The following is a 27,532-nucleotide window of genomic DNA, read 5'->3' as shown; positions in this document are numbered from 1 at the left end:
GGCGAGCTCCACCTGTTCCTAGTGTATTTACCTTTAACCTCATTAAAAAGTGATCTGCCTGATGTGGAAGTCAACGCAAAGTTTACTTGTGAACTTCAAAGGGGATTTAAGTGGACTTCTGGGCAACTGGCGTACCTTCCAGGCCCCCAAACCCATATCAAAGGAGTGCCATCATAAACATGAGCAGAAGGTCTGGAGGTCCTCGGATCCAAAACAAAGGCATTCAGTCAGGGTTTCTACATGGTCTGGCTCTTGATACCACACTGTAAGGGTGTTTAAATAGGAATGCTGATGTGATGGCTTTAGTGAGCTTCATCCTTAAATGTTTTTGCCAGGCTGCTTGTCCTGGTCTGAATGAAGCAGAGGGAGGTGGTTAGCACTCAATTGCAGCTCGCTGCCTCTCGGTCCTCTAGAGGGACTTGAACTGGAGCTGCTTGGCAGACAGTGTGGAAAAGACTGCCAGTGCCCTTCCCAATTATTACATTAATGATCCCCCCCACCCACCCACCAACCCCACAACTGTCTGTCTTGCATACACACATGCTGCTCTCAAAAAGCAGTCAGAGAGGAGAGAATCACTATCACTATTGAGAGAAGGAGAGATTGGAGATATCAAGGACAGCAAGATCATCAAGCATAACGTTTTGTCCATTTCAATGCAGAATGTGTATGTTAGAAGCATTTCTATAGGTAATTCCCTACTTGGCACGCATAAGGAGGTGTGAGGAATACGAACAAATCAGTAAAGACAATGCCACACTATTCATATAAGTTGTAAGTTAGCAATATTACTTGACTGCGTTAAAAAAAAACACCGATAACAGCACTAACACCACATCAGCAAGAAGCCAGTAAGTCTGAGGCAGGGCACTATTGGTGGCACATTTGTGACGCCATCTACAAATCATGTGTTCAGTATCACTCCTGGTTTCGTGGTGAATGCAGAGACAAGAAGCATACTGGACTGGGCTGTTTTTTGGACTATTGTGAACTCTGCTGCGATTTGATTTGAGTTGAACTCTGAAGAAAACGCGTTAAGAGAAGCGCAACCCCCTCGCATCCCATCACATGAGCACTAGTGTTACAGAAGCTTCATAGCAGCGCGCGAGAGAGAGAGTCAGTCAGTGAAGGAGCGCGCGGACTACTGCTCAACGTCAAGCCTTTATTTTTGTCTTTATTTTGCATTTGCTGGGCGACGACAGAGCAAGAGAAACTGAGGACATTTCCCTCAGTGGATATCTGACATGGCGGGTTCACGCACAGTCGAGGTGTTTGTGGGATTTGTTCTAGTTTTGCACGCGCTGGGAAGTGTTTTCCAGGTCACCCGAGGAGAATTCACGGCGAAAGGTGAGTCTGTTGAAAATCAGGTCCACGCGTTATAGCCTATTGATTACAGTTGTTTAGTATTGGCCATGCGGATATGGAACAGCAGGTATAAACACGCACACCACGAACGCACACAATTACTGAACAAGCAAAAACGGAGGGTGGGCATTACTTCACCTCATAAAAATGCTTGAAATTTATATTAGCCTACTTTTAAACACTTCATCAATTTCGTGATCAAAAAACGGGATACCTTTTAATGGGAAGCTGATGGTACTACTTTTGCTTCTCGTCTAACTATGCCAATTTTTCTCACTCTTGGGAACTTAATGGGAGTTTATTGTCTGGTTGTCAATGGAAAATGTTCTCATGAAACAGAAAATTTTCAGAATTACACCTTATACTGTTTCCCAAAATATGAAGCTTCTCTCTTTTTAGTTGACACGATAAGCATAAGTTATCACTTATTTTGGGTGAGGAAAGTCCGTTATTTTGAGCTTCTAATTCCAGAACAGGTCTATTGTTTCTCTTGTGAGATATAGCAACACTGCTATAGGCCTATATCGCCCACCATTAGCACAGTACTGTCATTTTACAAAGAATTCTATTAACCGTCCTTTTGTTCCATTTTAACTGGTTGCCAATTGCAAAGGAGGCTGAGGAACACCAGAACCAGAACGTAAAAATACAGTTTCTGCTCAGTTTGAACCGAAATTAAATAAATTTAGTTTTTAGTACCTGATGAAAAGATTGGTACAAAAACCTTTGACCTAGTTAGTAGTCTACTTTACAGGCCTTGGCTGAATGGGAACTACAGGTGAGTTTTGGACGTGGAAAACAAAACATTGTCTCTCACCTGGGAAGCGTGCATTTGTGGTTATTAAAAATGTTAGATGTTCTATAATTACAGATGATAGAGAAAAACAGCCGAGTTAGGACAAGGGTTGAAGACAGAACTATTCCATACCCTGCCCCATACAGAGGGTGAGCGAATGTTAAACGTGTTCAGACACATCTCAATGCCAAACAAACATCTTGGCCGAGTTAAAGTTGGTCATAAGAAAAAGAAGAAAAAAACTCTCTAAAGCAAACCTGACCAGTGGAACCCACCAGCTTGGTGGCCAGCTAAGACCAGCAAAACACTTTTTTCCAGCAGTGATGGCAGCCCTCGATGTTTTTTGTTTTGTGTGTGTGTGTGTGTGTGTGTGTGTGTGTGTGTGTGTGTGTGTGTGTGTGTGTGTGTTTGTTAAAAGGTTTGCTTGGGTAAAGATGATGTTTCAAGATAAGAAGGTATTCTTGCTGGTTCTGTAACAGCCAAAAGTGCAAATCTTTTAGATACAAAGTAGGGTTTACAGGTGAAACTCGAAAAATTAGAATATCGGGCAAAAGTTCATTAATTTTAGTAATTCAACTTAAAAGGTGAAACTGATATATTATATAGACTCATTACAAGCAAAGTACGATATTTCAAGCCTTTATTTGATATAATTTTGATAATTATGGCTTACAGCTTATGAAAACCCCAAAAAGAATCTCAGAAAATTAGAATATTGTGAAAAGGTTCAGTATTGTAGGCTCAAAGTGTCACACTCTAATCAGCTAAACACCTGCAAAGGGTTCCTGAGCCTTTAAATGGTCTCTCAGTCTGGTTCAGTTGAATTCACAATCATGGGGAAGACTGCTGACCTGACAGTTGTGCAGAAAACCATCATTGACACCCTCCACAAGGAGGGAAAGCCTCAAAAGGTAATTGCAAAAGAAGTTGGATGTTCTCAAAGTGCTGTATCAAAGCACATTAATAGAAAGTTAAGTGGAAGGGAAAAGTGTGGAAGAAAAAGGTGCACAAGCAGCAGGGATGAGCGTAGCCTGGAGAGGATTGTCAGGAAAAGGCCATTCAAATGTGTGGGGAGCTTCACATGGAGTGGACTGAGGCTGGAGTTACTGCATCAAGAGCCACCACACACAGACGGGTCCTGGACATGGGCTTCAAATGTCAAACGTCTTACCTGGGCTAAAGAAAAAAAGAACTGGTCTGTTGCTCAGTGGTCCAAAGTCCTCTTTTCTGATGAGAGCAAATTTTGCATCTCATTTGGAAACCAAGGTCCCAGAGTCTGGAGGAAGAATGGAGAGGCACACAATCCAAGATGCTTGAAGTCCAGTGTGAAGTTTCCACAGTCTGTGTTGGTTTGGGGAGCCATGTCATCGGCTGGTGTTGGTCCACTGTGCTTTATTAAGTCCAGAGTCAACGCAGCCGTCTACCGGGACATTTTAGAGCACTTCATGCTTCCTTCAGCAGACAAGCTTTATGGAGATGCTGACTTCATTTTCCAGCAGGACTTGGCACCTGCCCACACTGCCAAAAGTACCAAAACCTGGTTCAATGACCATGGTATTACTGTGCTTGATTGGCCAGCAAACTCGCCTGACCTGAACCCCATAGAGAATCTATGGGGCATTGCTAAGAGAAAGATGAGAGACATGAGACCAAACAATGCAGAAGAGCTGAAGGCCGCTATTGAAGCATCTTGGTCTTCCATAACACCTCAGCAGTGCCACAGGCTGATAGCATCCATGCCACGCCGCATTGAGGCAGTAATTAATGCAAAAGGGGCCCAAACCAAGTACTGAGTACATATGCATGATTATACTTTTCAGAGGGCCGACATTTCTGTATTTAAAATCCTTTTTTTTTATTGATTTCATGTAATATTCTAATTTTCTGAGATTCTGAATTTGGGGTTTTCATAAGCTGTAATCCATAATCATCAAAATTATATCAAATAAAGGCTTGAAATATCTTACTTTGCTTGTAATGAGTCTATATAATATATTAGTTTCACCTTTTAAGTTGAATTACTGAAATTAATGAACTTTTGCACGATATTCTAATTTTTCGAGTTTCACCTGTATAATTTATGAGCATATTTATTAATGGACTATGTCTCAGGTCTGCTTTAGATCACATGCTGTGGAAACAATGGTTCAAGAAGAGCAGCTCTGAAATGGTGAACAGAAACAGTGAGAATGTGGGGCCCCACAAATTTTAAATAGCTCATCCCATAGGTTGGGTTTAGGTTTGTGTTCAGCCTATCGCTATATTACCTGCCTCCCTTTGGCTCTCTCTCTCTCTCTCTCTCTCTCTCTCTCTCTCTCTCTCTCTCTGCCCTCAATTTCTTTCTCAGGGCTATACTTTTTTACCATAACTTTTTTCTTCATTAGTACAGCATGACAATAATAAAAAGCCTTCATGTAGGCTAACAGCCATATTAAACCACACTGAATGTATTAGTGGGGTCAACTGTAACTACATACTCATGCATAAGGGGAACATATAGGGAATCAATACTGTATTGGAGCCTTTGGCTTAGATACAGTTACATGTGAAAACAGCATTTTGGTTTTCTAAGCGCATTCCATCCACATTGCCATTTCAAGCGTTTCCAAAAGTTGCTCATCCACACTAAAAAGTATGAAAACTCTTACATCCCCTCTCTGAGCATGCGAAAAAACATCCATTCCATGTACAGTCTGAAATGCCTCGTGTTCCGTCGCCGGACAGCAATTCTGAGTAAACTTCCATTCGCCTTTGAAGGAATGCAATTTGAAGTTTGTAAAAAGTAACATTTAGCTTTAACAATGCTATCAAAGTGAATAACAGGCACAACAAAGCCACTACCAATGTTAGGTAAGTTACTCAAATAAGTAATCCACTACAAATTAGGGCTGTCAAATTAAAATGAGAAATTCTAATATTCATTGAAAGTAAGAACAAACTGCACATTCGAATGCTAAAACTGTGCATTAGAATTTTGGATGTGTGCCAAGAAATGATGCTGACTTCAGAATGAACGCATTCTTATGCTACAAATACAAATACAGTTTAATAGAAAGCAGGTGTCTCAAGGTGCTTTTTAAAGTTCTTTTTAATTAGACAAAGCATCTAAAAAAACAGTGCTTCCTGCACGATATGCTGAATAAACAAAAACAAATCGAAACAAAGACATTCGGGTAGCACGCATTTACATGGAAAAGCAAATGTATGGTTACAAAAGTGTTCGGTGTGAACAGCCCCTTACAGCAGGTGGAGGTCTTGCGCTCTTATAAGCATTTCTCAGATTAAGAAATGGGCTTTCAAAAGCTTTGTCATGAAAGGAGTTCAACCTTGCGTTCGGTTCCATTCTGGTGTGTTGTCTGTTTGAACAGCCCCTGGCCTGGGAGCTGCTTCACCACCGAGTTCAGCCGAATACCACTGCTATCTAGAATATAGCTACCCTAAATACAACTGTAATGAATAAAAAACAATGTGATATTTCACAGTTATTATGGAGCTTGAGTCGAGCGTAGTATACTGTGTCATCAGTGCAAGTGTAACACCATGTGAACTGCCTATTGAAGTGCCCCCAGTGCCCCCCATTTGACTCTTGACTTAACATTTGACTAAAACTTTAAATGTATTTATTTTATACACATTAGTTGAAAATGGAATGCTCTTTGTTGCAGCCAGGAATATTATTTGCAATAATATAATGCGGTGCTGTTTGGTTTATGTATTCTTTGCACCCTCTTGTGGAATAAGGAAACAACATCAATTTAAAAATCAGCTGATTTAAAAATTCTAATTTAATTCTAATTCTGAAAATATTTAAGGTAAAAATTCAAATTTAGTTTCTCTGCCCAATTGACAGCCCTACTACAAATTAATAATTACTTCTTTAAAAATGTAATCACATTACTTTTCTGATTACTTCATCTATTAATTATTTTACATTTAAGTTACTTTCTAAAATCACTTTTCCTAGAAACATTTTTGGTTTTCCGCTCAAATTCAAAATGTCTATATTTCCTCATTCAATTGTTGCAAATGCCTTCTCTGTGGGGACGAAGGCCAAAACAAAGAGAAAAATATGTGATTTCAAACGAAAACGTAATAGTGTGGACGTGGCCTGTGTTCAGTTCTTAACTGTGTCTTTTTCCTGTGGTGAATCTGCCAGCATCATGAATAGTATGAAAGGCAATATTTTGCAATGCAATACCTAGTGGAAATTATTACCAGTTGCAAAGTTCAAAGTCTTATTTGCAGTCTTTGGCACAGCAAATCTCCTCACTGTGAAGTCTCATAGGGAGTAGTACGGAGTTACAATATTTTAGCAGTGCATGAATCCAGAACTTCCCTTGGGTTATAGACCACCTCACTGTGCTTTTTTGTTCTGGATTATCCAGGGCATTATACCTTAGTATGTCTTGGCAGCAATATTGGGCTACAGTATGTATTTCTTTACAAACCACAACTAAGACTGTGTCATAGCGCTGAACATCTCTAGATTGATCCTACTGAACAGGCCACAGCTCACATGGACGGTCAGCTAACTTCATTTTTATTGTGGTATAATTATAGAGATGTGCATCTCTTGTACACATAAAGTCCACGCTCGTGGCCTAGATAAAGCATTATTTATATTGTGTGCAGGTCATCTGTAGTGCTGTGTCACAAAAGACATTATTAACAGAAATGAAGAGCTGGGTGTGTTTCTCTCCCTACAGATATAATAGTATTAATAGTTTGTTTCTGAATTTGGCAGAATAAAGTGGACTCTTCTTGTGGGGTCACACAGATGGAAACTCCCATTTGCAGCTAAGGGGGACAAGTGGAGCTACTGTAACATGCAAAAACATGCACATTTTCATACCTACACTAAAGTATACCTGCATGCTGTTAAAGGGATAGTTCACCCAAAAATTAAAATTCTGTCATCATTTACTCACCATCATGTCATTCCAAACTTGTATGACTTTCAGCTGTTGAAAACAAAAGGAAGAATTTTAAAGCATGTCCTGTTCAATGGTTTACAATATAATGGCAGTTGGGAGGCACACACTTTAAATCTTTAAAAAAGTGTCATAAAAGTTGTCAATTTGTAGGTCATATTCAAAGTCCTCTGAAGGCCTATGATCAGAGAAGAAATCAGCGACATCCTGTAAATGTTCCTGTTTCATACATGCTGTGTTAATGACACGCAGTGACAAAGAGTATGAGACGCACACTCTATTTCTGTGGCGTGATGAAATGATGAAACAAAATCTCAAAGGTTTTGTTTCATGGCAAATAAGTGCTTGTGGGTTTAAACAGAGCATTAAAATATTAGGAAAGAAATGTTTTACTATTGCATAATCTTATACAAATCTAATAAAAATATATTAAAATGCATATAAAAAAATTACATTTTATTTTATTTATAAGTTCAAAAAACAGTGTGACAATTAATCATCATAATCACAATTATTTGTTTGACAATTAATCATCAGCCAAATTTCATAATCATGACAGCCCTAGTGCCATCAAAATCTTTGAGTTAGCTTAATATATAAGTTAAGGTAAAAGTTTGATTATTAAATAATCGTCTGATCTATTTGATCTAACCGCAATTATTTGAGACAACCACAATTACTGGGCATTCAAATTCTGCTGACTTTCCTGAAGTTTTTGTGGATGTACATTTATTTTTGGTCATGCACCTGTATTCGTTCTATTGTTTGGATGTGCATGCTTGCTAATATTTTTGAGGAATTCAAATGCCCAGTAATTGGGTTTGTCTCAAATAATTGCGGTTAGATCAAATAACCGCGATCAGACGGTTAATCACAATAATCACAATAGGCCTAGATGGCACTTAACTTTTAATTTAACTCTTTGGTCAAACTTAAAATTAACAAGTAATAATAAATTAAATACTATAAGTAGAAGAATATTAGCTAGAATAAGATTTTTAACAAGATATTTACCAGTCCTCAAACTAAGCTCAAGCTCCACTATTCACCACAATGGTAACCTCAAAACTCCAACAAAGCAGAAACTGTTCTAAATAACACAAACATTAAACACTAACATGTATCCCTTTACATTCATCTTACACAAAGACACATTATATATATATATATATATATATATATATATATATATATATATATATATATATATATATATATATTAATTTTAACATTTACTCTCCCTGTCGAGTGCCATGCAAAGCATGCTGGTAAATAGAAATCCCCTGCCCAGTTTCAGTTAAATTCAACTGATTTAGACTGAATTTTGTTAATTTTGTCCCCTTGCATCAAGTAGGCATCAAGTTAACAGACCATAGCAGACTGTTTCTAATACACAAGCCAGGTTTTGAGTCCATCATCCATCATAATGCCAAGAGCAGCAGCCTCCCACAAACACACACAAACACATAGGCATAAAACAAGTGCTGCAGAGGCAGTCAATGGAACTTCCATTGACCTTCCTGTCTCTCAATAGTGACTGTAGAGGGGAGAAGATCATGAGGCCGTTTGTAGGAAGAGCCAGAGAGGAGCAAAGAAGGTGGGTTTAAGTTCTGAATTTAGCACAACTCAACACACAAAAGTATATTAACAATAATGTATTATGAACTGCTGACAATCATTTGGAATAGTTTATCTATGATTTACTCAATATTGTGAAAAGAACAAAAGATGACCACTGATGCCCAGCTTTGAATTGCTGCACTTTGAAAAATTGTCTCAAATTCATGAAAGTTGATATGTTGAAATGTAGAAAAAAAAATATTACAGGTCAAATATTTACTTTGTAAATTGCTAAGTGTTAGCAATTGTGTACTTACTCTGCACTACACCCCACGTAGGGCCTTGGCCTCTCTGCCAATGCTAGCTCAGTCTTTATGATCTTTGGCACATTTTCTACATCATCTTATTCCAATCTCTCTTAAATCATCTTCTATGTCATCCAACCATCTTTTCCGAGATCATCCCTTCAAACTTCTACCATCAGGCTTTCCTCTGTAGACCTTCTTGGCGGACCTATCTTCTGGCATTTATTCCACATGACCTAACCAGCTCAATCTGTTGCTTTTTATTTCAGCAACAATATTAGGATGATCATAGAGTTCCTCCAACTCTATGTTATTCTTTATTCTCCACTGTCCCCCCTCATTTACTGCATCAAAAATCATTCTGAGATTCTTTCTCTCCCATACTTTAAGAAGCTCTTCTTCTGTTGAAGATGTTTCCGAACCATATGTGACCACTGCTCTTACTACTGTTCGGTAAACCAAACAATTGTGTCAACTGTGAACTTTTTGTATGATTTTAGAAAGTGCTGACAGTTAATATGCAAAAGTTTTCCCACCAAAACTGTCATACAGTTCAGAGTGCAAGCTATCGTTATGTGTAGTTTTTATTCATATTTATTAAATATTATAAATGTTTTATTGATTTAAACAAACGTTGCAATTCAGTTGGTCTCTGAAGTTTAAAGGGTTAGTTTATTTTTAGCAGCCTCAATCACCATTCACTTTCATTGTATGGAAAAAATATCTAATGATAGTGAATGTGATTGATGCTAAAGCTGGTCGCACACCGGACGAGAAGCGCTATGTCTCGTTGGGTGTAACCATGTCCTAACCAGACACGATGCCCCAACATGCAATAAAATGTATCTTTTCCATGGTAAACAGAGTTTTTGTCCTAACCAGCTGCAACACACGATGAGCGACATCAACAGGGTTTTCTATTTTTGTACGTCACGCCAGGCAGCACAGTCAACATATACAGTAGGTCTAAAAGTATTCTTATTGCAGTATATTAAAGCCGGAATCTCATTAGCCGGTTCACAACAACTTGATTTTGCCCGATGGCATCACACACCTACCGAATGTTGTGCTTAAAGTTTTCTGAGCACAGTGTTCTCTCTGTAATTGCTCTGTTTTCTACGTATTATTGTCAATTTTCCTCATTGTAATGTATTAATATCGTGGTGTCACGTCTGGTGTGGACAGGCAGATAGCTTATCACTGGAATCTTATTTTGTCTTGTCTTGTTAGGACAACATGTAAGACACACACTGGACATGTCGATACCGTGCAGATGGCAGTCCAAAGTTGTGAATCTAGTCTCCATACACACAAAGATTACAAAGGATTTTGTACTTCTTCTCCAAGTGACGTTAATGAGCTTGCAGGTTAGTGTATAAAACCAGTGCAACATATACAATGGTAAACTGCCAGCAACAGGTAAAGCCTCCGGAAGTGTACGAGCAGCCACATTGGTATTCCCAATCACCATATTGCCTCAATGACTAACAGCAAATATCACCGCAGTTTCACTGTCTCCGACCTCCAGATACGATTGTCACATTTTGCCCCATAGTGACAATCATGATTAACAATTAATTTGCTTGCTATCGATAATATTCTTTATACGGGAGAAGCCATATGTCAGAGTATTCACCTGTGCCAGTGTGCTGCATATCAGTGTAGTACAACGTGGGCAAATGGGGCCACGTTGTGGCCAAATTGTCAGGAAGTTGTAAACTAAGTAGATGTTTGCTTGTTATAGGGTGACAACACTCTTTTTTTCACTCGAACAGCCTCTTTTTTGGACCTTAAAAATTCAAGTCGGGATTTATAAATCGCCTAATGACCAAGATTTGCCTATTTTCATATTGAAGTGCTCTCTGTAGTCATATATATATTAGTGATACATTCTGTGTGTGTGTTTACCATTTAAAAAACATTTAATCCTAGTGCATCAGTTTAATTCTTGCCATCTTTGCTCTCTCTCTCTCTCTCTCTCTCTCTCTCTCTCTCTCTCTATGCGTGCCCACTGTGTGTGTGTGTGACAGATAGCGCTCTCTCGGGCAACTGACTGTGAGAAAAAGATTTATGCAAAAGTTACTCAGAATGAACACCGATGTTTGCAATATATATATATATATATATATATATATATATATATATATATATATATATATATATATATATATATATGTATATATATATATATATATATATATATATTCCATATTTTGAATAAATAAACAATACATGCATTTGAAGTTATCATTATAAGGTTGTACAGGCGGATTTCACATATACAATATGTGACTGAATGGCTAATGTTTACTCTTTGAAATTAGATGATTTCCAATTAAATTAATTGGCACACTGAAATGTTTGGGCATACATATATGGTGGGGCAGTGGCTTCAGCATTATGATGTCATCAGCAATCCAGTTCTATATTATATATCAGTGCTTGCAACTGAAAATACATTGTGTTGGCTATATAAATAAAGATAGATATACACAATGTTTCATCCAGTCATGGCTAAAGTAAATAATCTATGCCTTTTAATAATGATTTGTGTCGAATCTACTGGAGAACAATGTGAATGTTGCTCTGTGGCACTTTTGAGCAGCCTCTAGAGTTGTAGCTGGATGTGTGTGTCCATTCATAGAAAACAGTTGTTTCGAATTTTAGAATGTGCCGTGTCGTCCAACAGACGTGTCCGGTGTGCGATCCACTTAACTTTCTGCTAACATGTCTTTTTCGTGTTCCATGGAATAAAGAAATTCATATGGGTTTGGAACAACATAATGGTATGATGGGAAGACAGATGAGAGACAGTAATTTGGAATGACTTAATTGTTTTTAATGTTTTTAAACTATTTGAGTCCTCACCCCACCGGCTCTGCAATTTGCCTTCCCTTCTGTCGACATTGCAGATAATTGAATGGATAGCTTGAGCCTGGCTTTATCTATCCTTGAATGAGTTCCTGAGAAAGGATGTATAGAGCTGCTTTGAAGAAAAGGAGAGAGGGGTTTTTTCTTAGTAGGTATGCGTGCAGTGTCTGTTCTCAGAAGCACCAGCATGTGTCTGCTGATCCATTACCAAAAACTAATATTGGACTTTATAAATGAACAGTAAAACTCAAAATAGTAGGACGTCATTGAGTTACATTTGCTACAAAAAAGAGCAAGGCAATGCTACATCTCAACCTTTACCAGACTAAATCACATTCAAAAGTGCAATGCATGGCTTCACTGAATACAGTTGTGAAAAGAGAAAAAAGGGAGGAGAAAGAGAGAGAGTCACTTGGTGACAGTCTCGGAAGTTTCCAGTAGTTGTCTTTTGTGCTTTAAGGGTCTTGTGTGTTTCAAAATGCTCACAGTGCTCTTAAGGTGTCCAACAGTGCTTTTGTTTTCAATTCCTCCCCAGCTCAATTTCCATCTTTCTCTGCAGGGCTGCAATAATGGTGCCCAGTATGAGGCACTTTTTTCATAGCTTAGCTAATTACCCCTCAACAAATGTTAATTACACTGCACTAAAGTATTTCTTATTCTTTGGCAAACATATTCAAAACACTATTCTGAAACATAGCCAGCTAACAGCAGATTATGTACTGTATGTTTTCAAGTATTTAGGTTGTTAATTTACACTTTAAAAGTTGTTTCAGTAGTTGTGAAGTAGACAAGATGTTTTTGGCCCTTCAAAAAAAAGGCTGAACAGCTGCTATAATCTTTTCTCAGGACACTTAAAAGGATTTCTCACACCTGTTCATGTGCACTGACCCAAACTTAAGTACTGAATGCAGAGCATCTACTGACTTTAGAGCAAAGCCTCTAGTGTGAATGAGATGGAATGGGTGATGAGGCAGATAGATTGGAATAGTAAGAAGTTGTAAATGTGTCCCTGAGCATTTGTGTGTGCATGTGGAGATACTCTCTGTGGGGGTTAACTGAGGTTGGTTTACAGGGAATGGAAATTTTCAGTTTCATCTCTCAGGAGCTCTTTAGCTCTCTGCAAAGGACAATTAACCAGCAGAATGCTTTCTCTCAGGAGGGTTCCCATGTTAGTCATGGTTGTTATGAAGCTCTAAAAATGGCATAAAAGAACCACAAAAGCAAAATTAAAGTAGTCCATATAGCTTGTGCATTTTATTAAAGTCTCTGAAAGACATATGATAGGGTTGTGAATCACAAAAGGCTGCGTTTAATAAATGAATATAGACTGCATGCGCAGCTTGCTTCAGTAAACGTGCAAAATAAACGTGAACAATGCATGTTATACGCTAACGAAACTATCGAGCATCTACATCTGAGATATACTTTGTGTGGAGTGCTCACAGAGCATCACATTATGAATTCTGTGAAAGTGAATATACAAGTTGAAAAAATGTGTAAAGAGAACTGGCTTCTTTTCTACAGAAGACTTTCTTTGGAATTACTTAAAATTTTGCTGCTGGATTATCCAGTAGACTGTTTAAAAATAAATACAGTTTTTATTGATAGTCTACACATTTTTAATGTAATAATATTTTTTTTTCTATATTTTATAATGCCATAATGTGTAGTTAGATGTTTTTGTTTCTTTACATATGTAACCAGTCCTGCCCGACCCGCTCCGAACGGGATTTGAACCAGCGTCTCCAGCATGTAGGCAGATACAGTAACGAGGAGGCTAAAGGGATACAGACTCTAGTGTCAGTTGCTAGTGCACCTCTTGAGGGCAGGGGAGTGAAGTATACACACTCCGCAGCTACCTACCAGCTGGCTACCATTACACATAGAAAAGAGTACCCCCAATCAGTTCCACACAATGAGGTGTTGATATTCTAAGCCGATTAAGAAAAAACACTGTTATCGGATCAGGAATGGCTGATACTGAAAGTTAAGGTATTGGAATTGGATAGGTAGAGCAAAAATGGTATCTGTGCATCCCTAGTTGTCACACTGGGAAGTCTTTACAGGGCTATATCTCAGTAACAAAATGTCCAATTGAGCAAATGTGTGTTCCCTTCTGTCACTCACTCGACGTTGTGTCGATTGTAGTGACACAAGGGGTCTTTCTTGAGAGCCTCCGGTAACGCTGAACTTGAGAAAAGGCCAATATGAAATTGGTAGACAGAATTTGCATGTCCCGCCCCGGACAAACCGGTATAAAGGGAAGTGGGCATGCGTCTGTCAGTCAGATTTTTTCTTCGGTGCCGAGTGGTTGTGTGATCAGCGAGCTGTGTTCACGACTGCTTCACCCACCTCTGCAAGAGAGCTTCTGTTGGATCTGATGGCGCATTCCAGCGGCTCTACATCAGTAACCATGACGTTATTTCTAACAGGTTTTGTATGTTGGTTTCAAATACCAAGTTCAAAACCCTAATTTTTATGAATTCTACTCAGCAAAGTACATTTCTATATTTCATCTTATTTTTGTCATAGTGTTTGTGCGAACATAATCAAACCACACTAGCAAACATTAAGGCTAGAGTCATAAAAACTCTATTATAAAAACTGATTTTTACATAAGCGTTTGTGTTCTTAGGACAAATTGATTTTTCACAGCAGTCAGGTCAGGGCATTTCATTTTTTTCATGGTAGGTTGTCATGTGTGTTTTAAATGGCATAATTTTATACACTTTATACAATATTTGTTGGCCAAGACAATATTTTAATATTTTTGTATGTGACCTTTTCAACGTTTGATGTTTCATTAGGCTAATCTTTTTGTGCCCTATGTTTGTTTTACTTTTTACATTATGCTGAAAAGCCTATAATAAGCTGCATGCGTTGATTTAAAGAGTTGAGTAGATTTTATTTTGATGGTGGGATGTCGGGAAACATGTTGTTTACATGAACCCTCCATCACTGGTTTAATGGCAGGTTCCATTGTAATAACTTACCCCATATAGTGTGACAACATGCCCGACTATTGGGGAAAGTTGTCACAAAAGGGTCAGTGCGTGTTCAATGAAATTTGCAAGAGCACTGAAACTGTTCAGTTGATTTTTGTACCCAAAATTTTAAGGTATATACTGTAACAATGCAGAAATTGACTTTCAAAAATAAACCTTCTCTGAGAAATATTCACTGGAGTAAAAAAGTGTGACAACTAGCCCCAGTCTCCTATATGCATAAGTATTGACAGAGTTGCCAAAAGCTGATCTGAAGATAGACAGAGAGTACGCTGTAAAAGCAGCAGCTTAGCAAGCACAAAAAAACACGGTGCCGTCTCTTAAAATTGTCGGATGTTAATATCCCTGGCTTCTAATATTTCTTTCATCAGAAATACTGTAGCTAAGACCAAATGGGTCAAGCTGTTGCCATCTATGTTGCTCGTTCACAATTCACTGCAAGACACCAAAACTGTCACTGTAAAACAGCACAAGTTTGTGAATTGCATTTGTCAATCCCAAAACTTTGCATTGTGTATGTGGAAAAGGAAAACTTCAGTTCACTGATTGACAAGTAAATTGAGTAAAGCTTGTCAAACTATTGTTCCTTTGTGGAGTACAGGGTTTTTTCTGTAGTAGTTGTTTACACATTGTACAGAGAGTTTTTACAGTTCTTGAATTGTTAAATCCTTTTAAAACTTTTAGTGTTTAATTGTATTTATTTATTTGTATAATTTGCAAGTGAAATTTAATGGCTTGTATTTTCTCCTGCTTTTTATTTGTGCCTGAAATGTTTAAAGATATTGTCATTTTTATGAATATACGTAAACCACTTTTGTCATGTTGCTCAGTAGCACACATAAACAACCAGACTCATATTCACCCGTCCCAGATGTTTTTCAACTGCCTGCAAGCCTTAACAGGAATGTGTGGGCTCTGAGCTGACTAATACAGATTTAAACAGTAAAGCTTTGTGTTTCTGCAGCTGGAACCATGTTTGTGTAAGAGTGGTTATGTATGGTTGGAGGGTGTGCGTTAGTTGAAGAAAGTTCACTTCAGCAGAACAGAGATACTTAGTGCTTGTATTTATTTATTTTTTTTTTTCAAAGAAACTCCCCTGAGCCTCATCCAACTACTAATGCATGTTAACACATCATATATACAATTAGGGGGCTTTCACACTAGCACTTTTGGTGCGCACCCCGGTTCGAATGACGTCAGAGTTCGGTTCGTTTGGATGATGTGAACGCTGTCTTCTGAACTCGGGTGCGCACCCGCGAACCGTACTCGAGTCCGCTTAAAAATGTGGTCTGGGGTACGGTTCATGTGAACTCCAGTACGGTTCGCTGCTGATATGAACGCAATCGAACCAAACCGCGGAAGTGAACCGCTATTGATGACGTATAATGTGGTCGTCAGTCTCACACGCGTCACTTTCAAATTGAGCGGAAAGAGTTTACTTTCGTGCGTGTGTGTGTGTGCGTGTGTGTGTGTATACACTTACCTTGACGAAAAGCGGGATTGACGCACACGCACTGCAAGCAGAGAGATGATTTCTGCTTGCCTTCGCAAAAATGGTCTTCGGCGGACAGCCCGCTGTCTTTTGAACGATTTCAGTATTTTTGCGGCAGACAGACGCAACTGTGTTTATGTATCTTGATGTTGAAAACAAAACCAAAGGTTAAAAAAAAGAAGAACAAATGTGAACCGAGAAAGTCTATTCATTGAATTTTGACGCCTTTTCATTTCGCGGTTATCAAGCAACACGATTACGCACCAGCTGCAGCTTGATGACGCAAGCGTACCGCGGTTCGGATACAAATATATAATGCGAACACAGTCCATCGGGGGCAGGGGGGAGGGGGGAGCAATCGAACTCGGGTTCGGAACAGGCAATCGAACCAAGTGTGAAAGCCCCTTAAACACGTTAGTGATTTTAATGGGAAAGTTCACTCAAAAATGAAAATTCTCTCATCATTTACCCTCCCAGGTGTGTATGACTTTCTTTCTACTGCAGAACACAAACAAAGAATTTTAGAGGAATATCTCACCTCTGTGTGTCCATACAATGCAAGTGAATGGTGGCCAGAACTTTGAAGGTCCAAAGCACATAAAGACAGCATAAAAGTAATCCATTAATGAAATCTATGTATTCAGAGGTTATATTATTGGTGTCACGAACACGGGTGAAGGCGCCTCCTCCTCGAGCCTCCGGAGATCGCATTCACCCGAGTACTGATTACTCGCCCAGCTGTTGGTTATTACCCCACTCTATTTAACCACGTCTGTTTGTTCCCTCTTTGCGAAGTCTTGTTTAGCCCCGGCGACATTTCCAAGCAACTTAGATACCTCTCTAGTTTCCCTGTGTACCGACCTAGCTGTTCCCCGTTCCAGTTTGTTTGCTCCCTGCCCAGTTACTCTAGCCTGTTTACCTACCACGATTGATATCCGCCTGTCCCGATCTCTAGCCTGTTCTTGTTTACGCCTCAGCCTCTCTGCCTCACTCTGTTTGCCTGTCCTAGACCATTGCCTGTACGACCTGAGTTTACTGCCTAATAAAACCGCATATGGATCCAAACCAACCTGAGTCTTCATTACAGAAGACTTCACCTCCCATCGATCCAGCGGTGATCACACGCCTGTCGGAGGAACTCTCGGCGCAGGCTAACCAGCTCTCCGCGCAACAGCACCAGCTCGGGCGCCTCGCTTCTGCCATCGAGGAGATAATGCGCACCGTCCAGGCAGCACTCCAACCAGCGCCAGCACCGGCTTTCGCGTCCGCACCCGCGGCTCCTCAAGCTAGCCAAGCGTCAGCCGCCGACCCACTTCCCCAAGCCGCTGCCACTCAGCGACTCGCCTTACCGGAAAAATTCGACGGCACGCCCTCGAAGTGCAGAGGCTTCGACATGCAATGCTCTATTTTCCTCGCGCAGCAACCGACGATATACCCGACTGATCAGAGCAAGATTCTCTTCATCAGCTCCGTGCTGACGGGCCGCGCTCTCGACTGGGCGACCGCGGTTTGGCACAACCAAGGCTTCACTCACTTTACCTTTGACTCTTTCATGCAGAGCCTGATCGACGTCTTCGATCACCCCGAATGCGGCAAGAGCGCTGGTGAGCAACTCCTGGCACTCTGCCAGGGAAATCGCACAGCAGCAGATTACGCTCTCAACTTCCGCACCCTTGCAACGCAAACCGGCTGGCTTGAATGCACCCTCAAACTCCTCTTCCGTCAGGGGCTGAGTGCGGATCTGCAGTCTGAGCTGGCGTGTCGTGATGAGGGGACCTCTTTGGAACAATTCATCTCGCTGGCTATCCGAGTCGACAACCTCATCCGTTCCCGACGACCAGCGAGGTGGCTCCCGCAGCCCGCTCCGGCACCCCAGCGCCAAGCGTCCCCGGAACCCATGCAGGTAGACCCCACCTCACTCCGGAGGAGAGAGAACGCCGCCTCTCCAACCGCCTCTGCCTCTACTGTGGCCAGGCCGGGCACATCCGCTCCAACTGCCCGACGCGTCCGCCTGAGCGACAACAACCTGGGGTGAGTTTGCTCCTCTCTTCCACCCTAACCAGTTCCAGCCTGAAGGTGCCCGTTTTACTCTGTTACCGATCATCTAGCTTAAAGGCCCATGCCATGATTGACTCTGGTGCGGCTGGTAACTTCATTGATGAGAACTTTTGTAAGCAACATGGTATTCCCCTGACTGTATGTGAACCTCCCTTGGCAGTGGCGGCCCTAGACGGACGTCCCCTGGGTACCGGTCGAGTGTGCAACACCACTACCGACATCCGCCTGCAGGTGGGTGTGCTGCACACCGAGACCATCCGTCTGCACCTCGTCACCTCCCCTCACCACCCGGTAATCCTCGGCCTCCCCTGGCTCCGTCTTCACGACCCACGGATCTCCTGGCGGCACAGTCAAATCACACAGTGGGGCACTGACTGCTCGGCGAGGTGTCTGAAAACAGTCCTCCCCGTGACCGTGGGAACCACCAACGTCCTGAAAGCATCGGACGTCTCCGCTCAGATACCCCCCGTGTACGCTGACCTAAGCGAGGCCTTCAGCAAGGCCAAGGCCTCCTTACTTCCGCCTCACCGACCTAGCGACTGTGCCATTGAACTCAAGCCGGGAGCTACACCACCCCTAGGCCGAGTCTTCCCCCTGTCTGAACCTGAGTCCTTAGCCATGAGGTCCTACATCGAGGAGGAGCTGGCCAAGGGGTTCATCCGGCCCTCCACGTCCCCAGCAGCTGCTGGATTCTTCTTCGTGGGCAAGAAGGACGGCTCCCTTCGCCCGTGCATCGACTACCGCGGCCTCAATGACGTCACCATAAAATTCAGATACCCCTGCCACTGCGTGCCCGCTGCTCTGGAGCAACTAAGGAGCACGGTTTTACTCAAGCTGGACCTGCGCTCCGCCTACAACCTGGTGCGTATTCGGGAGGGAGACGAGTGGAAGACCGCCTTTTCCACCACCTGCGGCCATTACGAATATCTGGTGATGCCGTTCGGCTTATCCAACAGTCCCTCGGTGTTCCAGTCCTTCGTCAATGATGTGTTCAGAGACCTGCTCAACCGTTGTCTGATTGTTTACATCGACGACATTCTGATCTACTCTAACTCTCTTGAGGAACACATCACTCACGTCCGTACCTTCCTCAAGCGCTTGATACAGCACCAGTTGTACGCTAAGGCCGAGAAGTGTGAGTTCCACCAGAAGTCGGTAGCCTTCCTTGGGTACGTCATCAGCCCAGACGGAGTGGCCATGGACGACCGCAAGGTGCGAGCCATCCTGGAATGGCCTCAACCGGCCACGGTGAAGGAGCTCCAACGCTTCCTAGGGTTCGTGAATTTCTACCGCTGGTTCATCCGCAACTTCAGCACAGTTGCCTCCCCTCTCACCGCCATGCTGAAGAAAGGTAGAACCAAACTCCACTGGCCGGCTGAAGCCCTCCAGGCCTTTGCCCAACTCAAGGAACGCTTCACCTCTGTGCCCATCCTGCACCACCCCAATCCTGACCTCCCCTTTGTGGTAGAGGTGGACGCCTCGAACACTGGAATTGGAGCCATCCTCTCCCAGCGCCAAGGTAACCCACCCAAGCTGTTTCCCTGTGCCTACTACTCCCGCAAACTCTCCCCCGCCGAGCGAAACTATGATGTCGGCAACCGGGAGCTCCTGGCCATGAAAGCAGCCCTGGAGGAATGCCGTCACTGGCTGGAGGGGACCAGGCAACCATTCCAGGTCTTGACGGACCACCGCAATCTTGAGTACCTCCGCTCCGCCAAGAGGCTCAACCCCAGACAGGCCCGATGGGCCCTGTTCTTCACCCGCTTCGACTTCAACATCTCCTACCTGCTGGGCTCCAAGAACACCAAGGCTGACTCCCTCTCATGTCAACACGAGGCCACAGTGCAAAACACCACTGCCGAACCCATTGTCCCGCCCTCGCTTTTCCTAGCCCCCGTCCAGTGGGACCTCATTTCAGACATCTCCCAGGCTCAGGTCTCAGTCCCACCTCCTCCTGAGTGCCCTATCGATCGGACCTTTGTACCCCCCAGCCTCCGGGAGAGGGTACTCCGCTGGGTGCACGACTCCTCAAGCTCCGGTCACCCTGGAATCTCAGCTACCACCCGTCTCCTGAGTAACCGCTTCTGGTAGGGGACCCTACCCGAGGACACTGCTGACTTCGTCAAAAGGTGCCCAGCCTGCAACCTAGCAAAGTCCCCAAAACAACCACCGGCCGGACTGCTCCAACCTCTCCCCATTCCACATCGTCCCTGGTCACATATCGCTGTGGACTTCGTAACCGACCTACCCAACTCCCAGGGACACACCACCATCCTCACGGTCATAGACCGGTTCTCCAAGGCTTGCCGCCTGATACCCCTGCCCAAGCTACTCACCGCCCTCGAAACTGCCGAACACCTGTTCCAGTGCGTGTTCCGCTTCTACGGTCTGCCTGAAGAAATAGTCTCTTCATTACAATTGGTGTGGGTGAGAAATCCTATTTTACTATTAATCTCCACATTCACTTTCACATTCTTCTTTTGTTTCTTCATGCATATTGCCACCTACTGTGCAGTAAGAGGAATTTATATTTAAAAAGTATTTTAAATATCGGTCTACTGTAATTATATTTTATTGTTCCCTTACGAGGGAACTCGCGATGCGTCGATGACGCTTTGGGAACGCCTTTGCGTGAACGCCCCTGAAGCACGTATGTCAACTAGTCCAATGGAATGAATGAACGCCACGGGCGGGTGACGTCATGACCAGGAAAGGATATAAGCACATCCGGTGCGTTACTCGCATCAGCTTTTGTGCCTCAGCAAAGCGCTCTGTGTCAAAACTGTCTGTCTTATTTATTGTTGTCTGTCTCTCTTTATATTGATATTATGGCGAAACAACTATTTAAAGCCTGTGCTTCTCCTTGCCCTCGTTATATCACGGGTGGAGATACACATGAGCTTTGTGTAGTTTGTTTGGGAGTGGAGCATGCAATGTCAGCTTTCGAGGGGGCTGACTGTCATCATTGTGAGCGTCTGCCGCTCCACATGCTCCACTCTTGTCTGTCCGCATTTGAGGATGATGGACAGGCTCGCGAACCTCAGGGTTCTGGACCCGCGGCTGTCGAGGCAGCTCGAAGAAGGCTCACTGGGGGTTCGCAAATGGATCTCTCCGAGGTATCCATTGCTCTCTTGCCGGTGTCGGAAGCCCGCGCTGCGGCTTCTTCCGCCCGGGAAGAGAGCCCGATGCTTCGGTGCTCTAGCTCTGAGGAGGTGGAGTTACTGAGCGTTTATGAGAGTGACACAAACACTAACACAATAGGGGGAGAGGATTCGCCTCCCTCTCCCCAGCATATGAGGAGCTTATTGAGGTGATAACTCATGCTGTTAATAAATTAAATGTTGACTGGCCAGCAGAAAAGAGATACTCGTCCTAAAAGCAGATCATGGAATAAACCATATTCGTCTTTTTAACCTCGATGTTCTCACATATTCAAATATAAAGGGGCTGAAAGATTTTGGTTATGGGTCGATGCCCCCAGCTGAATAGACGCTCGCGAGCTATCTGTCTCCTGGGTCAGCATCATCCCTGAAGGATCCCGTGTTGTCGAATAAACCACTAAAAACCACATCCAATTTTGTGGGTAAGGCTTATTCGGCTGCAGGTCAAGCTGGAGCCTGTCTACACACGATGGCAGTGCTCCAAGCCTATCAAGCAGATCTGCTGGGGGATATCGATAGGAGTGAGGGAGTTAGTCCCGACGAAATTCGAGAACTTCGTCGGGCTACAGATCTTTCTCTCAGAGCTACGAAGGAGACCGCCCGTGCTATTGGGCGGTCTATGGCAGCCCTCGTAGCTACTGAGAGACATCTTTGGTTAAATCTTGCAGAGATTAAAGATAAAGAGCGGGCTTTTCTTTTAGATGCCCCTGTGTCTCCCTCTGGTCTCTTCAGTGACTCGGTGAATACGGTTGTTGAAAGATTTCTAGAAAATATAAAACAATCTGAGGCTTTTAAAAAATTCCTTCCTCGCTGAGTCCATCCCCCTGGGGATGCTGGGCGTGAGCATCCCCAGCCAAGCTCCTCGCACCGTGTGCAACAGAAAATAAGTGTTGCGTCTCGTGCTCCCCCGAAATCTTGGGGACCGAGCCAACACTCTCAGCCGAAGTCAGCTAAGTCTAAGCCGGATCTGAGGACTGTACTTAGAAGGCTTCGGCTCAAAAAAAAAATGGTCCCTCATGGGACCAGTCTGCCAACCCCGCCACCCTTGGTGCTTCGGGGCGCAGTGGTATCCAGCGGAAGTTCGGCGCAATGTCGACTCGACGTTGCGTCGGACGTGAGCCCTTTGAGGGGGGGTCCAAAAACAGTCAGTTCGGTTGTTTCCTGCCAATATGCTTCAGGTTGCCAAAGTGGCTGTTCCTTTAACAGGGTGGAGCGGTGTACACCTCAGAATACGGTGCTCGCTCCACTTCGGGGTCCTCATGGGACCAGTCTGCCAACCCCGCCACCCTTGGTGCTTCGGGGCGCAGTGGTATCCAGCGGAAGTTCGGCGCAATGTCGACTCGACGTTGCGCCGGACGTGAGCCCTCTGAGGGGGGTTCAAAAACAGTCAGTTCGGTTGTTTCCTGCCAATATGCTTCAGGTCGCCGGAGTGGCTGTTCCTTTAACACCAGAGGCCAGTCTCGAGAGACTGGTACCCTTAGTACGGTCTAGCTCTGTCACCCCGCATGTTCACGAAGTGCGTAGATGCAGCTCTGGCCCAGCTCAGGCTGCAGGGCATACGCATTCTGAACTACATCGACGACTGGCTGATTCTGGCGGAATCAGAGCAGTCAGCGGTTCGGCATCGAGATGTCGTTCTCGCTCATATGAAGAAATTGGGGTTGAGACTCAATGCCAAGAAGAGTGTGCTTTCTCCATTACAGAGAACCACTTTCCTTGGTTTGGTATGGGATTCAGTCACAATGCGGGCCACACTATCACCTGTTCATGTAGCTGCTATCATCACAGCCACAAAAGAGTTGAAGCTAGGCCAGTCACGCACTGTGAAACAGTTCGAGAGACTGTTAGGCCTCACGGCAGCAGCGTCCAATGTGATCCCCTTTGGCCTGCTGTACATGAGACCTTTGCAGTGGTGGCTCAGGACCAGAGGGTTCTCCCCGAGGGGGAACCCACTTCGTATGATCACGATCACGCGGCGGTGCATCCGCGCCTTGATTATATGGAGGAAACATTGGTTCCTGTCACAGGGGTCCGGTGCTGGGAGCTCTTTTCCATCGAGTTGCTATTTCGACAGACGCTTCTCTCACCGGCTGGGGAGCGGTAATGGAAGGCCGCTCAGCTCAGGGTCTGTGGAGGAACATCATCTCTCTTGGCACATAAATTGCCTGGAGATGATGGCCGTCTTCAATGCGTTGAGACATTTCCTCCCAGATCTGAGGGGCCATCATGTGCTTGTCCGTACAGACAACACATCGGTGGTCTCTTATTTAAATCGACAGGGGGGTCTGTGCTCACGTCCACTCTGCAAACTGGCGCACCAGATCCTCTTGTGGTCCCTGGGTAAAATACTCTCCCTGAGGGCATATAGGAGCAGACACCCTGTCGAGGCAGGTGCTGAGGCCAGGGGGATGGAGACTCCACCCCGAGGCGGTGGAGCTCATTTGGGAATTTTACGGCCAAGCAGAAGTGGATCTGTTTGTGTCTCAGCTTACGACGCACTGTCCACTTTGGTTCTCCCTCACGCAACCAGCCCCCTTGGGGTTGGACGCTATGGTACAGACGTGGCCGAGGCTACGTCTGTACGCATTTCCCCCTGTTGCTCTGCTCCCAGGAGTTCTGGAGAGAGTCCGCCAGGACGGAGTAAGTCTATTATTAGTAGCTCCACGCTGGCCGAGTCAAATTTGGTTTGCGGACCTAATTCATCTCCTCGACGGCCCTCTTTTCGAGGTATCCGTCAGGAGAGACCTTCTGTCTCAGACAGGGGGCACAACATTTTACCCCCGACCGGAGATTTGGAACCTATGGGTTTGGCCTCTGAGGGGGCCCAACTTTTAGAGAGTGGTCTCTCGACTGAGGTCGGTGAGACCATTCTTAGCTCCAGAGCTCCAGCCACGAGGAAATTATATACACTTAAGTGGAAAGTTTTCACGTCTTGGTGTCACCAGCATCAGCAAGATCAGTTAACTGTTCAGTCAACACAGTACTTAAGTTTCTCCAGTATCGTTTTACATCAGTTTCATGTCCTTCTACCTTAAAGGTTTACGTGGCGGCCATTGCGGCTTTCCACGCCCCTGTGGGTAGGACATCTTTGGGTCGAGACCCCCTGATTATTCGTTTCCTTCGTGGCACCTTGAGGCTGAGGCCTGTGGTTATTGTACTGCAGGCATTCTGTCCTCCTCTGTTTACATCTTCGGACGAAGAGCACTGCGAGCACTGGACACTTGTGTCCACAGGGCTGCCCCGTGGAGAAGATCTAATCAGTAAGTGGATAGCTGAGGCTATTTCTCTTGCATATGAGTCCTCTGGCCAGCCGTGCCCTTCGGTGGTCAGAGCTCATTCTACTCGAAGTATGGCGGCCTCTAAAGCCCTCGTATCAGGAGTTTCCCTTCAGGAGGTTTCTGATGCGGCAGGTTGGTCCTCGCCGCTAACTTTTGTGAGGTTTTATAGCCTGGACCTGGAAGCTTTTTACTGATTTCCCGACAGTTTTTATCAACTGGCATTTTGTAATTATGGCATATTGGGTATTATCGTTCCCAAAGCGTCATCGACGCATCGCGAGTTCCCTCGTAAGGGAACGTCTCAGGTTACGACTGTAACCCTAGTTCCCTGAGAAGGGAACGAGACGATACGTCACCCTGCCATACTTCCTGCATCCCTGCGATCGACTTTGCTTCGGCTCTAAAAGCTAACGTGAGTAACGCACCGGATGTGCTTAAATCCTTTCCTGGTCATGACGTCTCCCGCCCGTGGCGTTCATTCATTCCATTGGACTAGTTGACATACGTGCTTCAGGGGCGTTCACGCAAAGGCGTTCCCAAAGCGTCATCGACGCATCATCTCGTTCCCTTCTCAGGGAACTAGGGTTACAGTCGTAACCTGAGACGTTTTTTCATCATTATATTCACATTTTAGCTTTTTAAAAATGAAGAAATCAATGTATTTAATCAATAAATATAATATTATATTGCATATATAATATAATACATTTTATTGTTTAATTGCATTATTTGTACTATTTACAGGTATGTACATTGGTTTGTAGAACACGTGCTAAAAATGCAAATACGTCACATGGTCTTGCCGAGTCTAGTCAGAAGTATGTCATGTGGAGAAGTCCCATGGTAGGTCCTGCCCAATGGGGGAGGAGGCTCTACGAGCATGGAGACTGGGGCAGAGGGGCCTCTGCCAAAGGAAGATGCAGTTTGCCAACGTGGAAAAGGTTTTCAGTGGAATATACGTCGCAAGGGGTTGCCTATGGTGAACAGCGTATGCGGAGGACCTGTCCCAGTACGGGGCTTGGTTAGCACAAGTACTGGGCTGGCAGTGTGTTTCTCTGCAAACTCATCTGCCACAGGGCTAGGAGGAAATCAACCAGGGAACACATTTGTGAACACTACTGGGAATCAGCAAGGCACATATTCAGCTCAAGGGAGGTGAAAGGTGTAGGCGCAAGTGACATACCCGGCCGGTTGACCTGTACTTACCCATTCATTCCTGCTAAGACATGGGATGAGACCGGCTCAACCTGGAGATTGTAGAATCTCGCAAATGTGTTGGGTGTAGACCAGCTCTGCAAATGTCATCTAGAGAGGTGACACTGGTCAGAGCCCAGGAGGCCACCACACTCCTGGTGGAATGGGCTTGTAGCCCTGCAGGGGACAGCACATGCTGAGCCAGGTAGGCAACAGCTATGGCGTCATTGATCCAGTGGGTGATCCTCTGTTTGGAGACAGCGCTTCCTTTCCATTGTCCACCAAAGCAGACAAAGAGCTACTCAGAGCTTCTAAAGCTCTGCGTATGATCCAAATAGTTGTGTTAAGCATTCACTGGACACAGCAATGCTAAGGCTGGGTCTGCCTCCTCCTGGGGAAGCACTTGCAGGTTCACCACTTGATCCCTGAATGGGGTCGTGGGAACCTTGGGCTCATAGCCCAGTCGTGGTCTCAGGATCACGTGAGAGTAGTCCGGGCCGAACTCCAGGCTATTTTACTGACAGAGTACACAACCGATGTGCCTGGATACCTATTCTAATGGAACCCCTGGCCGTAGAATTACGAGGTCGTTCCAAGGGCTGAAAAGGCAGACAGATCGGCGTGATGGCCACCCTTCACCATGTTGAAGTGGATACCGGTAAACCTGGACGGGCGCCTGATGATCTGAATCATGTAACCGAGTCGGACGGTCTGGGTCAGCCATCGTGACAGGTTGGAAGGCGCGAGCCACGTGTCCAAGCTCCGGGCGAGGGGGACCAGGGAACAATCTCGTCAGTGGTACCGGCGGGTGGGGCCTCACGGTGGGGCGGAGCCACGGAGGCCACATTGACGGGGTTTGAGCCCTGTAGGGAGAGACATCAAAGCACTTTCCTGACTCCTGATACTCACCAGTGGATCGGTCGAGGAGGGGGGAGGTGGTGTTTCGTCCCTGCGGTCCGTTGAAACCTTCCGGGTTTGAGTATGTTTGTGCCACAGCTTGGTGCGCAGGGGCGGGGAGGCTGCCGCCGGGGAGCTAGACCTGCCAAAGAGAGATAGAAGATGGTGGTCGGGGTGATGGCCGTACACACCGGTTATGTGACCGAGGGACTGAGAAAACTGCTCTTTTGTTGAATGTTTGGGTACAGCAGCTACTGGGGCGTGTGGCAAAACAAAATGAAAAGGAAACAAAAGATTCTCCTCCCGGCCCTCCACTGGGGAATAGAGTTGTCTGCTTACCAGCTCCAAGGCAGTAGATCCTCATGTCCCTAGGTTGGGTAGCGTCTACTTCCTGCAGGGGGCTCGATGCCGGGGCGGGACCACAGAGGCGGGCCGAGGCAGAGCCGGTGCAGCCACCGCAGGGAGACGCCATTGGTGACGTGCAGACGTGGTGCGGGATTTTGAGCTGCGCCGGGGCACAATGTGCTAAATAGCCTCCATTTGCTGCTTCACCGCCGAGAACTGCTGGGCAGTTCGGGGACAGACAAGTCCCCAATGGTGTCACCGAATTGGCCTGGGA

General features: G+C 44.5%; 1 protein-coding gene across 1 annotated transcript in view; it reads left to right on the top strand.

Moving 5' to 3' along the window:
• Positions 1-929: 929 nt before the first annotated feature.
• Positions 930-27,532, top strand: part of plxdc2b (plexin domain containing 2b) — a 108,457-nt gene continuing 81,854 nt past the window's right edge. Inside the window, exon 1 of the mRNA XM_052149116.1 lies at positions 930-1,347. Coding sequence (XP_052005076.1) covers positions 1,245-1,347 — 103 coding nt within the window. The 5' untranslated portion in view covers positions 930-1,244. The remainder of the gene's footprint in view (positions 1,348-27,532) is intronic.

This window comes from Xyrauchen texanus, chromosome 2 (assembly GCF_025860055.1).
Source record: "Xyrauchen texanus isolate HMW12.3.18 chromosome 2, RBS_HiC_50CHRs, whole genome shotgun sequence".
NCBI classification, from domain to species: Eukaryota; Metazoa; Chordata; class Actinopteri; order Cypriniformes; family Catostomidae; genus Xyrauchen; species Xyrauchen texanus.
The sequence above is the reverse complement of the archived record's forward strand: the minus strand, read 5'-3'. Positions and strand labels throughout refer to the sequence as shown.